A 15,426-nucleotide genomic window follows, 5' to 3' on the forward strand; every position below is an offset into this window, starting at 1 on the left:
GGGAATATCAACAACAGATGTACCAATTAAAAAAAAACAGAACTCAAATCGGAACGATGGGAGCGCCACACGGTGGTTATTCCGGGAACTTTTTGTTCAAGGTAGTAGGTAATCTACCGGTTAAGGTAGGTTTTGGATGGACACAAACTACCAATTTATTCTCATGTCTCTCCTAACAAAACAAAACTCAACATCCTACTCTACAACATGCCCCTCTTCATCTCTGTATACTTCGTCCCTTTATTCCTTCCAACATCCCCATCGCATTTCTGCCCCTTCCTCGCTTGCCAAACATTCTCCCCTCCACCCCCGTCTTCAACATCCCACTTCCAATTAATACTCCTTGCATTCATTTTTCCGTCTCCTTATGATTTCTCACAACAATCCCCTCTCCTCACCCACCATACCCAGCACTTCCTCAATTGTTTTCCTTTCAGTCAACTTCTCCATCCTTCATCACACCCACATTTCAAAAGCCTCCACTCTACGCCTATCATCCTCTTCAATGATCATGTTTCTATACCGTACATAAATGAACCACGTACAAAAGTTTTTACGACCCTAACATGCTTAGTCAACGTCCCTGTCATCAATACTCTCCACCTTGTGAAAGCCTCTTTGTCTAACCCAATTCTTCTCCTTACGTCCCAACTACTTTGGCCATTTTGGTCCAAAACACTTTCGAGACACGTAAACTGGTCCAACTGCTCTAGTTTTTGTCCTCCTATTTCAGCTTTTACTTAGCCTTTCTCTTCCTGGAAAATCTTATAACCTTTGTTAAAAAACTTTATTCTCATTCAATATCTATCACATTGAATTTCCAATTCCCTCAGCAATTCTTGTAACCCCTTAGCTTACTGACAAATTAAAGTTTGATCATCTGCAAACCTAACTGATTTTATGAATTCCCCACTGACTCCATTCCTATCCTCGGTTCTTCCTATACCCCTGTAATAATATCCTACATTGACCTTTACTATGCAAAAATAAATCATTGACTATCTGAACTGCATTAATTAAATCGGTATCATATGACAAATAGAACCCACATCATCAATTTCTTGTACATACTCTTCCTTCACAAGTCATTTGTTTTTTCCTGGTTACGTAATTGGTTTAAATTTCATAAAAAAATTTTACATCGTGCTATTCACTTGATGTCACTAGATCTGTGTTTTTCTAAAACTAAATGTCTCCACTCTTATACAAAAGGCTGAAAATCGGAAGATAAGTATTTTCCAATACTAAAAAAACACGAATTAATCACAAGGAATGAAAAAGCAGTCTCCGATGATTTATATCCATTTATATTACCTTCATATTCACCGCATATTTCGGCTATCCATGTAACTCTATTTTCCGTGTTTCATCGTCCATCCATTAGCAGGTATAATCGAGTTTACGGTTAATACAAAAGACGATCTTTCTCACTAATCGTTACATCTACTCCTTGCTCTTTCCAAGAATGCCATATACTTCCAAAATATATTATTGCTAGATTTAAGGTGACTTAACTAATTGAATCGTACATCTTAATTTAAATTAGTGCATATTCATTTATGAAGGTATTGTTCCACTCCCATGATAGGACTCTCTCCCAGTTCCTTCCCCATTGTGCCCAATTCGATTTCCCATAAATTTCTAATGACCTGAAAATCTTTGTACTTTGAATGTTAAATGAGATTGTCCAAAGGTTAAACCAGGGATTTGAACCTGGAACCCTCCGAATAGGGGATCGAGATGGTGCGGGGGCTAATGTACTCAATAAATTGTGTTACATACTACTAAAAATGAGCCTCGCATTATATAATAAATGAAATGCTGGCGTTGAATAGGGTTTTTTGTGTATTTAATCATCAAAAACATGACTCACAACCAGCAGCTATTACTATGAGCATATTTATTGCTTTCTCTTTTCTTTGCGACGTCCTTTCCTGGGTTTTGGGGTCTCTTTCGTCTTCTGAGACGGTTTTCGTGTTCTAAGACGTATAGTCTTTGTTTTTCTCATGACGGCTCTGTGGGTCTGCTGTATCAGCATCTCCTCGGCATCTTCATTAGCTGAAGGACTGATGGTAGATCAAGACTGATAATGATTCGCTTCTGGCGATCCCAAGGCCAGACTTGCACCTCTGAGATTCTTCGAATAGCAGCAAAGTCAGACAGACTCTGCTGCTTTTCCGAGGAAATCCTACGTTGTCCTCGGGAGAGGTTCGTCGAGCGTCTCCAAGTTCCCGTCGCGGTGCATGAGTGACACGAGGTCGTTGCGGTCTTGTCCCAATATGCACCCCAAGTGCAGTATTGTTTATTACCTGAATTCGAGCAATCCTTGTCCTTTGCCCGACTCGTCTTCGACTCTCCAGTTCATACCGGCGATGCGTACTGGCAGCACGCACGCCCGGTATAGAATTTTCTTTGTGTCCATGCTATTGACCGGCGGACGAAGAATTGGCCAAAGCCGTTTCAATGCCGCTAATCCTTTTGCACGGACACGCTCGCACTGAGATTTCTAGGAGAGCACAGCAAACCAAGATGGAGGACTTCAGAGTCCCACGGAAGGATTCCATTACCGACAGATTGTGATCAGAATCCTCTGCCGGGATGGAAAACAGTGGCTTTTATCTTCCCACCGTTGACATTCCTGTTTTGTAATTTTGTAAGATGGTAATTAAGGCGACGACGACATGCCTTGCCGTTTTTTAAGCGGTTTTATTTTTCAGAGGTCGCCTAGTTGGGCTTATGCTCTGTGTCACAATATTTAGTTACTTTATCTTCCTGGAGCACCACCAGCGTTTTTAACAATTTTATCAAAAAAATCAAATACTCCCAACTGATTCAGGGTTTTTGTTTCAAATGCAACTACCAATGATTACAGTAGAAAGAATAAAAGTTGCGGGATTGCATTTTTATTCTTTCCTTTTCCATTCATAAGATTTCGACGCTGATTAAGTCGACAAACCACCGCGACCATATGGCGTGGGGCATCTGTTTACCCGCAACGTGCTCCTCAGCAGATGCCAGAGACATCTTGTCAACTCACTTGGAACCAATGAGAAGAGCTCTCCAGGTTGATGGAAGCGGTAAGAACAGGGGGAATCATCCGTACTGTCAGTTTTCAGAGCCATCCTGGATATCGGCATCCCAATAAATTTATTTCATTCTTATTATTTTCCCGTAATTTTAATTTGTACCAAGTAGAACCTCATCTCCCGGATATTTATGAAATATTTTTTTTCGATACGGGTATAAAATTATGTGATAGCTCGACATAAGGAACCGCTCAACATACGAACTTTTTCCGTATTCTAGTTTGGCCTATGATACGAACTTATTTTGAGATACGAACTTGAATGCTATTCAAATGTATGGAATCACAGACCCTCAATGCGAAAAAAAGGAGTAAAATCTCGTCTAAGGTGCGCGCTTCTAACAATACCGTTGAGTGTACCACGCGTATGAATTTTCCTCAGTAAACTTCAAGCATTGTTGCTCAACTCCCGTAATGTAGAATGCACATGTCTGTGTGTATGTACATATTCAGCGCTAAACCTTCTCCACTGTAATTATCAGACTTAGGAAGTTCATGAATATAGTATCCTTAAAAAATGCAGAAAAGTGTGACGAAAATATGCAGTATACGTACTTTAATTTTGCATTTGTATGAAGAAAAATCAAAAATATTACACTTCACTTAGCTGTAAAGATAACGGTATATATATATATATATATATATATATATATATATATATATATATATATATATATATATATATATATGTATATTTATATATATTTATATATATTTATATTATATATATATATATATATATATACACACATAATATATCAATGCCCTTCATTTATTTTCCCTGTCTCCTTATGATTTCTCCCAACAATACCCTCTCCTCGCCCACCATTCCACTGAAGCCATTAAGCTAAATACCTATGTGTCACTAAGTTTGCAAAAAGAAACTGTCATTAGTGGTGAATTATTTATCATCCACTTCTTCAAGTGTGAATTTTGGCGATTATTCTCTTTTTACTTAACTATTTCCAATTGGCATGTGGTACCCCATGGTACTACCATATGACATCCTGTGGAAAATTCTGGAAATCTCAAAAAGGTGAAACACACAAAGAACATCATCATAAATGGCATGGCACTGAGGAACCTCTGGCATGAGTCCAAGCTTTAACCAAAATACTCTAAAGGAATCCTGTACAAACTCAATATATACTATTAAAGAGCACCATTTTGAAGAGGTTTGTTTGTCCTGGATTTCATTTTAAAGTGGTTTCAAACATTTAGCTAGTGACTTTTAGTACATACTTTCGAACAGTATATTTATAATATTTCCCAGTGTTTTCATTGTTACAGTGTAGCAATAACTTAATGAGCCTTTCACTTGGCAATATTCTCACGCACAATAACTCCCTACCCTTCTTGCTGTGTCCCAGGTGTGAAGGATGGAAAGAAAATACCACCAGAGGTCTGTCACTCAATGCTTTGGTGCACATCCACCACTCTAAATAGGAATGACATTTTCTAGTATAAAGTAAAGCAATGAAAATAATTTATCTAATTCTACCTAACTTGAACTGATCCAACTGAGACAATCTAAACACATGGTTTTGCATTAGCTATTAAAATTTTACTTGTAAGATGTAATTACCACTATTAAAATATGAATTTTCTATTTCACAAAAGTAAATCATTCTAGGGTTTATATTTTCTGTGTTTATATTAATTTGCAGGCATAATTGTGGGAGAAGTTCAGTGCAGGACAATGGATCCCCGAAAGGTTGACCTCAACCCAGAAAGTCTTAAACCCATGACAAAAGGCCAGGTGTCAATAACGTAAGCACTTAAAAAACCATGTTTTCCTTTTGAACCAATAATCATACAAAAACAATAAGGTTTCTTTTTATACTTTCCATTAAATCTACCTTTGATAAGGGATTTGATTTGTAATTATTTGTTAGGTTTTCAGCATGAAGACATCATCTTACAATGTCTTGTTAAATCTTTTCTCCGGTGATAAGGAGATTTATATAACAAGGCCACCAGTACATCTGATTTTATAAACATTTAAGATAACATTCCCTTGCTAACATACAATTAATAGAAACTATAAGCAAAATAAATAATAAATATATAAAACCACGCCTTAAGAGTTTGAGGATTCAAACAACTTCAAAGCAAAGACTAACAATTAATTACATAAAATTTGGAATTTTTGTAAAGGGAAAATGCTTAATATTCAATGCTTTTATTCTTGTACTAATATAGCAATCAAGAAAATTGACTTTGATAATTTTGGTTTGCTAGTGATAATATAGAAAATACTAATAATTTCATTTATTTTATCATTTTGGCACTGGGAATAAGAATATTTTACTGGATCATATTATCAATGAATTACATATGTGATGCCTTCCCATAAGCCATTTTTAATACCCTGATAAAAGAGTTATTTGGAACTGTGTTTGGTACTTCAGTTTTGTAGAATTTTTTAAAAATAATTCAAATATGCTGCTGTTGATTTTAAAATGCTACTCAGTTTTCCTTTGCACATCTGCCAAGAAAGAATATTTCTTTTTCAGGTGGAAAACTTTTTTATTTTGACAAGGCATGTTGTATGTTTAACTCAGTCTAAAAATAGATTTTTTATCATTCATCTTATTTTTTTTCCTGATGCATGCTACATTTTTATATGTAATGTAATTGATGAATGGATAAGTTCACATGATCACAATGCTTATATAGGGACATTGAACATATAAGTTGTTTAATGAACCTCAGAGGTGTTTGAACCAAAAACTTATATTTTTAAATCACTCCATGGCAATAATTGCTGCACTTTGACTTTGCAACAAGTGCTTAGCTCTCAATCTGAAATTAGTGGGGCCTATAATTACAAATAAAAGGTCAGCCATGAAGTAAATAAATACAGATGCGGCAACAACTTCATGGGATCAGATTTTTTCCTACTTGAATATCACAACTGAAATAATTATTATTTTTCTTTCAGTGTATTCATATTGGTACTGTTGACACTAGTGCTGATTGCAACTGTATATGATGAAGGATGTTATAGGAGATCTTTGATCATCATGGAAACGGGCGCTACCATCATTCCTCACGGTTAGTGTAACTATGGACTCCAATCAATGTAAATGCAATAATTTAAGTGGACCCATTGATTTAAAAAAATTGCAAAGTCCTAAAAATGGTACTTAGTGTATGCATGATCTTTAAAGTTTACCATTAAGAAAAAGCTCCCATATACAGGGAATGCTTTCCCAGTGAAAAGAAGGCCATTTTAAAATGAACATTAAAAGGTTACCAAGATTATGAGTATTATAGAAGAATGAAAACCTACGAGTGTCGCTCAAAAAGACCATTGTTCAATCCATAAAAATTCAATCTTTTCAGAAGAATCCCAATAACTTCCCACTTCAGCCATAATGAAGCTTAATGCACATTAAACAATGAACATACGAATATTATAATTATTTCATTCTACCTATGTATTGGTAGAGGTAGTTTGAGTATTGGGAATGGGTGATGGTGGAATGGGAGCGGACATTAAGGAGACTTTGGAGATAGGATTTAGAAGCAATTTAATGCATAAATATGGGAAATCCATAATAGCTGTATCAAGGATATTGTTCCCAATGATTCTCAGTTACAAAAGATAATTAGCATGCCCAATCTAGATCTTACTATAGAAAATATTTGGATATTTGATGGACCCCACAGCAAATAAAAGTTTTTTCAGCTGGGATTGGGTTTGTGCAGTGACTTGTGCACTGGTTTCTGACCCTGGTGACCTGGATTCAAATCCTAGAGGAGGCTAAAATTTTTCAGAAGCATCCTGATCCCTACTTAAGTATCATTTCGAGAGCACTTCAAAGTGGAGTATGCCATCCATTGAATGGGACATTTAAATTGTGAACCCCTTGTAGGTACCTTTCATTAGAAGTAGGCTAGGGAAGTAATACTGGGTTTCTTTCCACCTTTCCCCATATGCTGAACACCCGATCTCTATGAAGTACCATGACTTCTTAGCTGTCGATTGCCTCCCCTAATAACTGCTACTATGAAGAGAAAAATACATTTATCTTCCAGTTCAAACAAAAATTTCTATCAAGAATATGCATACACTTAGGGTGATATTTTTGAAAGGAGATAAAGTGGTATCTCTCTTGTTTTCCATGGAGTTGTAAAGCCACCCATAGTTCTCACACATTGTACTGACTTCGTTTCCCTCTCTCCTCTCCAATTGTCATCACGGCTGGACTGACGGCAGACAGAGAGTCCCTCTGGAGCCAAATGCTCCTCTGCTTTTCCATCCGGAGGAACTGGAAGTGGTTAGCCCAATCAAGACCACCTGGGGAGCCACCTAGACCCTTCGATGCCATCCATGGAATCAAGGCATGCACCATGTACATGGTCACTGTCGGACACCGACCCTTCACATCCCTCGGGTCACCAATGTTCAATGCACAGTTTATGGAAGACGTGAGTTTATAAAGCCTCTCCCCCCCTCCCCATGACTGACAAGGGAGAATTTTGCACAAAAATACTTGCTACAAGCTCATTGCAGTACACAGGTCATTGTGAGCAGTTCTGAAAAGTCAATTTCAAGTGCTTTCAAAATTTTCTGGGTCCCTTACTCTCAAGGCTAACTATCCACTTTATGGAAACTGTGTTCATTGTGATAGAGAACATTCCATATTGAAGAATTCATAAGACAAGGATGTGATAAGTGTTATAAGAGACTTATTTTTTGAGGTTGTAAATGACCTCTATGAAATATATGTATACAACAGAAGTGCCTAGACTATATAAGTGTTTTTCTTCCTTTTCATGCTTCATTGTGAAAATGGTGTTTGCTTGCACATCGGTGGATATTTTATCAATCCATATCCAGTTTTTCACAAGGCCAGAGACAGCCATCATTTTGGGTGGGACGGTTATAGTGGATACCTTCTTCTTCATGAGTGGCTGTCTCTTACTTTATGGACTCCTGGAGAGAAGAGCAACGGCAAAGTCACTCATTAACATACCATTGCTCTATTTGAGGCGATATCTCAGGTATATGCACCAAACTAATATAAACTAGCAAAACGTAAGTGTATCTATAGCTTCATATGCACAGGCAAAAGAATTTTGTCTTTTAACAGTAGCACCAAAATTTTTTTCCTGAACATCATACATCATTATAGCCCCTAGATTTTAAATGGCCAGTAACATAGTTCATGTTATCAATAATTCTCCTTCTTTATACTAATGGCACAGTTGTTTAATGGTTTCTTCATGGCTAAAATTGATGGAAAAATCAACAGAAAAAAATATTTACAGTAATTATTTGTGGTTCACATTCATTGAAGGTTCTAAACTAATTTCTGCTAAAAAAATAATTTTAATTGGGAAATTAAAGAGAGATGATTCTGTTTCTAATTAAACTATTTCTAATTTACAGGTTATGACCTAAAATGCATGGCTGTTTTATAAATTACAAAGTTGGTTGCTTTCCTGCTGTAGACATAGTTTATCAACTTACCTCAGATTTGAGAAACCATGTAATTTTTAATGTGCCAAAGACCTATTTCTTGCCTTTAAACATTTAGTTAGTTAAATAGAATATTTTTCAAGCACTCAGTTGAAGCGAACTGTTGTAATGAATGAAATGTAAGTCAACTGCTATCTCAAAGAGGAAAGCAAATATCATGAAAGTTGGAAAGCCATGTGCATTTATTTTTAAGGAGTCAAGTTTGAATGCTCAATTGGTATATTTTACTTCATTATTTTCTGAATTTAAAAATAGTAAATTTAAATCTCATTTATAACATTAAATTGTGAGAGGGAATCTTTGCTGATCTCATTTTCTTTGAATGAAATAATCTCCAATAGATGATGTTTTAAATGAGACATTAACATGCCTGTTCACGAGAAGTAAATATTTTTAATTGGGTAATTATCACCTTTACTTTTCATTGATTTATTTCATAGCAATGACCCATGTTTTTATCCTTGTAATTAAACTGCCATCGTCACGTGACTACTTGTTTCAAGAATTTGTTGAAATTGCAATATTTTTAATGAATATAAATACTTCACAGATTGATGCCAGAAACTATTGAAACAATTCCCAAATCATAGGTTAGTAACCATTCTACAAATTTTATGATTAAATGACAAATCAAACATATAACTATTTTTGAAAATTTCCCAATTTGCCATATAAAGAGCTGTACTTACATTTACAATGATTTAATCGAGTATTTTGATTTTGAGGCATTATATGAATGTTGTCTGTCAATTTTTAGACCACATTTGATGTGTACGAGTAAAATGTAATTGATCTACAATAAACTTCCATGTAAAGAATTCATTGAAAATTTCTCATTTTATAACATTACCAATCATAATTGAGAATGATGAGTATGGGGAAACCTGAAAATGATGTAAAAAACACTGAACACATATTATAGAGATGCTTAATGACAAATCAAATGTTTTTTCAAAGTGAAAATAAATGAAGATAAGCATATTTGACCAGAAAGTCAATGTTTTCTCTTTGTGTGAAGGTTGGCTCCAGCTTTAATGTTGGTCACTGCCTTCTATGCTACCCTGTTCCCAAGGCTGGGTATGGGTCCACTTTGGGAACAACATATCGCCCAGGAGAGGGACAACTGTATTAACAACTGGTGGGCCAATCTCTTCATGGTGCAGACCTTTGTGCACCCAGAGGAAATGGTCAGTCATGGAGGAGGTTGATTCATTTAATATCATAGATTTGGTTAAATAATCTACAAAATATGAATGAAGTATTTCAGGGTATTTCCTAGCTTATTCATTATTTATTCAGCAAGCATTTTGCTTATCTACTTGAAGTCAAAGCTTTTAGCCCAGCCTCATTGCAATACTGTAATATAATGTGATTTTTCTTCGGTGATTTCATCATGTGGAAGTCTTCAGCATACAAAATGTCAAATTTCAAGAGTTTGGAATATTCTGTGATAAATCAATGAGTGGTATTTAATGTTTATGAATCAGTAGATTTACAAAGCAGTGAAAAACGAAATAGCCGAGACCATAAACTTGATCAAATTTATGATCTTGGTTACTATCTAGTAAGCGGACCTTAAGTGAACACCAATTCTGTAATATAGTTTCTGCTTCTTTCATTCACGCTAATTCCTAAGTTCTCAATCAACCCTTCAACAGCCATTACCAATATTGTCCCTTCTCTCATGATTTTAACTCATTTGCAGTGCCTCATCCAGTCTTGGTATGTCGCTGTGGAGTTCCAGGCCTTCCTGTTGTGTGTACCAGTTGCTGTTCTGATCTGCCGCCATCGCCGGGTTGGACTCTATGCCTTGACCTTCATGACTTTCCTCTGCCTTCTGATACCTTTCATCCTAACCATTGTATACAACCTCGATGCTCTCCTCATGCCCTACATCCCGTGAGTAGCAAATTCAATTAAAGAACAAGAATGGTATGAAATTGAGGGACCATTTTGTTCACTTGTGTTCCAGTCCATTGGAATAAATTCAAAATGTAGAAATACTTCATAATAATAAAAATAAACAGTGAGCATTTATAGAAAGTCACTTGCGGAAGTAGTAGGTATTGGCATGGTAGCATAGTAGATAGTAGAGCGCTAGGCTGTGGGCCATAGGGTTTCAGATTCCAATCTGGGGGAATACCTTTGGAAAAACTCATCTGTAATCCAAGTAGCATATTGTTTGCCTGCTAGAAATTGTGGAAAACCCGGTGGTGGCTCAAGGAAAATAACTATCCCCCTGACTCAGATGTATCTTCCAAATCTCTGCTATTAGGTAATAACTAGAAACTTACTCTCTTTTACTTATTTTGTGTTTCAAGCATTGTAGAAATTCCACTTAGATCCTCCACCAGGTGAGAGTCTCCATTATAGCCAATGTTTTGATGCTAGCCTTGGGCATCCAAAGATTTAGAATGGAGGCTCTCACCCAGTGGAACACCAGAGAGGAATGTCTACCCTCAATATGCTGGGAATGCACTAGTTCTTACTTTATTAAGCATTGGTTTGTATTGGCATCTCTTTAGTTTCAGAGTTCTGATGCATATTTTCCTTATTTATGTTCTTTTACTTTATATACAGAGCATATCATGACTTAATTCTGCATTAATATTAATTAAAACTGGGTTCCACTTCCATTCCTGCATTATTAAATATATTTAAGGGTAAATTGACCTCACATATCATATTTTGAGTATGTATTAAATTGGGTTGACTAATTAAGACTCTGCAGACAAAGATTTATGTAGACTATGGCTTGGGTTATTGAACCAGAGTGCCATTGATTTAAAAGTGAATTTCCTCTTATTTTATCCAATCATCCCTTTTCTCATTGTTATTTTTATGTACAGTTTAAAACTACAAATTTACATCCCTTGTAAAATACCAATGACATCAAATAGGATCTCAAAAATGTATCTAGCATTTTATAGCATCTTTGGCATGTGCCCACGGTAAAAAAATATTAGCCCCACAATTTTTTGGCCAGATCTGGAAATTTTGCTCAGGAAAAAATATGATTTGATATTTATTAAAAATTACACATTTTTTTATTCAATATTCATTTTTTTCAGGGTAATTCAAAACTTGGCAAAGGATCCGACTTTCCTGAATGTTTACATCCCAACATACATGCGTGCAACTCCATACTTCATCGGGATGTTCTGTGCATTAGCTATTAGATGGGCCAACAAAAATAGGTTCAAGCTGCCTAAGGTACACATACCCCACCACATGATATCGGAAGATCTCAAATGGTCATTTTGTTCCATGAATGAATGAATAATTAATTGATTTGGTCCTAATGATAAATAATATGATTTAATTGGAGTGACATGAGTTTAACTCACAAATGATATACATGGTTAATTTGATGATTCTCATCTCCAAAACACCTGATCGCTTACATTTAGGAAAAAATTGTTATTGTCATTCACATCACAAAGCACAACTTTAATTCCAAAAATTTTATTTTACTCATCTACATATCTGGTCATTTAATTGGTAAAAACTTTTTTTTTAGGAGTTTAGACCTTTGATGCTATTATTTTATACTTTTACAATGATAAATATTCCATAAACTTCCTCTTCATGCATCTTTAAGTTCTCATTATATATTTACAAACACTCGAAAGGAATGACTTGTTGCATGCAATATTGAATATGATTAAGTTAAGATAATTATGTTAATCCAAGTTTTTCAAAAAGCGGAAATCTGAATGTTTAATGGTAACTGGAAGTTTTACTTGGTATTTCCAGTTAGTATTACTAGCACAAAAGATTTAATATGCTAAAGAAGCGACTGTTGAGAGATGTTTTCAGAAGATAAATTCAAGCTTGGTAAGAATACTGTACAGTTTAGTTCACCATCATTTTAAAAGCTACGAGAAGTTATATATGTAATTGAGTTCTGAAAATCATACATCTTAATTCCTGACCTAATTCAGGGACTCATTTATCTCAAGATGAGAACTTTTGGCTTATGAAGCTTATTTGACTCCAATCCCAATTATTTAAACAGAATTATTTTCACAATGAGACGAAGCCTTCACCAATCATGATTGAAATACATATGCTTTATCGTGACATAGATCTATAACACATCTGAGTATTGATTATGGGACAGATATCAAACACAACTAATAAAAATATTTAATGTAGTTAATTAGAAAATGCATCAATTCATCGATATTCTTTCAATTTCTTTTACTGTGTGAATGTTAAAATATCAACTCTTGACTAAATTTTAACCTTCATATTCATACAGACTTAATATGTATATTGATTGATTCTGTCATAAAAATACAATTTGAGCACATTATGCTATCAACATATACAGATGTGGGATATTTAATATTATTCCAGTCTTTCAATACTTGCCTTACAGTGGCTGGTGGTGATGTTTCACGTCTGCAGCTTTCTTCTCCTCCTGTTTGTCTGTTATTCGAGTTGGATATTCTTCCGCCCAGGGGCACCCAAGTCTGCATTAGCATCAGCTACCTATGCTGTTCTTGCCAGGATTGGCTGGTCCCTTGGCATCTCTTGGCAGATATTTGCGCCTGCTACAGGGCATGGATGTGAGTCCTAGAAAATAATGATAGCACCTATGGGTATCCACATACTTCAAGCCACCACACCAAGGGAAATGGCCTGAAGGATATAACATACAATTCTGGAGCTAATGGGCTAAAATGTTAGGATTCAAGATCCCAACTGAAGCTGTGAGATAGTATTTTTTGGACACAGAAGTCTAAAAATTAACAAAAAAAGCTATCCAGACTAACCATTCTTTACATGATTGCATCCAAGAAATCATTCCCCTCTCCACTTAAACATTGGAAAAACTCTCCCAAAAACATTCCCAGGAGCATCACATAGGGAACAGGCCATACTTACTTTCTTCACAGGAAGAGAAAACTATGCATGGAATGGGAATTTATAGGAGTGCACTCTTGCTGAAATCTTCTTAAAATTATAATAAATTGACAAAGAAGTTCACATAATTATTATGAGACCTGAACTGGAAGTCTCTGGAAGGAAGATCATATGATATTTACCAGTAAATTCTAATTATACAATTTTATTGCTGACATGGATGGAATATTTCCAACTCACATTGCACTGGTAGGTAAGACCATGATGAGAAGTTAGGAGAAATTAACTCCTGAAAAGAAGCAATCCTTTTTCCCTTGGATAACTTATGGTAACAACAATCACAACAATACAAACTCCTTAGAAAGTAAAATGATACTATATGCTAGTGACTACTAATAATCCTTTGGATTTTGATCTATTACCCTCTGTCAAACACCTTTGTGATGAATTTTAGCCTATTACACAAGTATGGGTCTTATTTCCTAAGGAAAATTGATGTTATGATAACCATCTTTTAGTTTAATCAAAATGCAAAATGGTTAGGAGTAATTGTTAAGTGATGAATGTTTTTCTTGAAAAACTATTAATTAGCTTAATGTTCACTGGTTGTGCTTATGATTGTCTTTGTTGTTCCTTTAATCTCAAAAACTCTTTTGAACCCCCACAGGGTGGATAGGACAAGTGTTTGCATGGAGACCGATGGCACCATTTGGACGCCTCACCTATGGTGCCTTCCTCACCCATGTTGGTTTCCAGCTCCATGAAGTGGCCACCATGGCAACACCAAGAAATGTCACTGTTATGTATCTAGTAAGTCACTTCTTCTCATTCTTTTTTAATGCAATACTGGTTACTTTTCTTATAAATCAAATGGCAATAAATCTATTAATACATATTAAGACAGTTTGAAAAAATGTGTACACCTCATGAATGGTAACATTACATATTGTTGTTCACAATGGAGAATTATACCATTTATCTGTTTCAGGTCAGAAATAACTTTGCCGACTTCATATTTTCCTACTTCATTGCAATGGTCCTCTTCCTGTGTCTTGAATCACCACTGACATCTTTGGAGAGGATTTTCATTGGACCTTCAAACTCAAGAGGTATGTATCATCTCAAAAGGCATGTGAATTCCTAGTATAAAGCATAGTATTCCAAGAGGGGCTGTGGATCAAAATTAATTCAGAAAACCTGTGAATTCTTTACTAAAATGAATTTAATTCTATCAAACATTGACTCTCTGATTATATCTCACATTAACAAGCGACTTTCTTTTTAATTTCACCCTAGAAAGTTTAAAAAAATGTAATTTGAGCATTCCAATGACCTGTGACTCCAATTCAGGGTCTTCAACTTTCTTTTATATATTTTTTTACACATTCACATAAAATAGGAACAGTTAACAATGTACTCAATCCAGCAGTTTACTTTATCATAAGTTTGCCACCCAAATTGGACCTTTATATGTGTTCTGTTATTTGCAATCATCTCAACAGCTAGCTATTGCATTCAGCAGTCAATGGCATGTAAATTCACCCCAAGAAACTTTCACATTAATAGATGCTTCTATTCTCTTCTGAAGGTTCATCCAGGAGGCCAGGGATGGCACCCAATGGCACTTATTCTCATGGGGGTGGGAGTCAAACTCCCAATGCTCACCCACTCATGAAATTTGAAAGGAACAGAGTAGAAAACAGTCATTGACTCCACCCTTCAGTTCTTCTTGAAGATGCAGGATACTTTGCTCCAGAGTGAAACATTAAATGTTTGTTTCACAGTAGAAGTGATCACCATTGAAGGCTCAGTTATGAACAAACATTTGTGGTCCCTATCATAACTGGATGCATGACCTCAGCCCTCTGGTTCCGACTCCAAATATGTGTGGAAATGTGATTATTGTTAAAATCTTAACAAGTTCATCGTTAACAAAATGTTGGAGATGAGTTTAGCACCCAAGGAGATGCATTGAGGG

At 35.6% G+C, this 15,426-nt stretch overlaps 1 protein-coding gene across 1 annotated transcript; it reads left to right on the forward strand.

Moving 5' to 3' along the window:
* The first annotated feature begins 2,968 nt into the window (after positions 1–2,968).
* LOC139696596 (nose resistant to fluoxetine protein 6-like) lies at positions 2,969–15,158 on the forward strand. The gene is made up of 11 exons (XM_071595400.1): positions 2,969–3,077; positions 4,753–4,855; positions 7,360–7,522; positions 7,935–8,098; positions 9,595–9,763; positions 10,282–10,475; positions 11,648–11,789; positions 12,961–13,150; positions 14,116–14,258; positions 14,437–14,557; positions 15,037–15,158. Exons 1-11 carry the CDS (start codon positions 2,969–2,971, stop codon positions 15,156–15,158), a joined length of 1,620 nt encoding a protein of 539 aa, XP_071451501.1.
* Positions 15,159–15,426: the final 268 nt, after the last annotated feature.

This window comes from Hetaerina americana, unplaced genomic scaffold, assembly GCF_022747635.1.
Source record: "Hetaerina americana unplaced genomic scaffold, ioHetAmer1.1.p SCAF_7, whole genome shotgun sequence".
Lineage (NCBI taxonomy): Eukaryota > Metazoa > Arthropoda > Insecta > Odonata > Calopterygidae > Hetaerina > Hetaerina americana.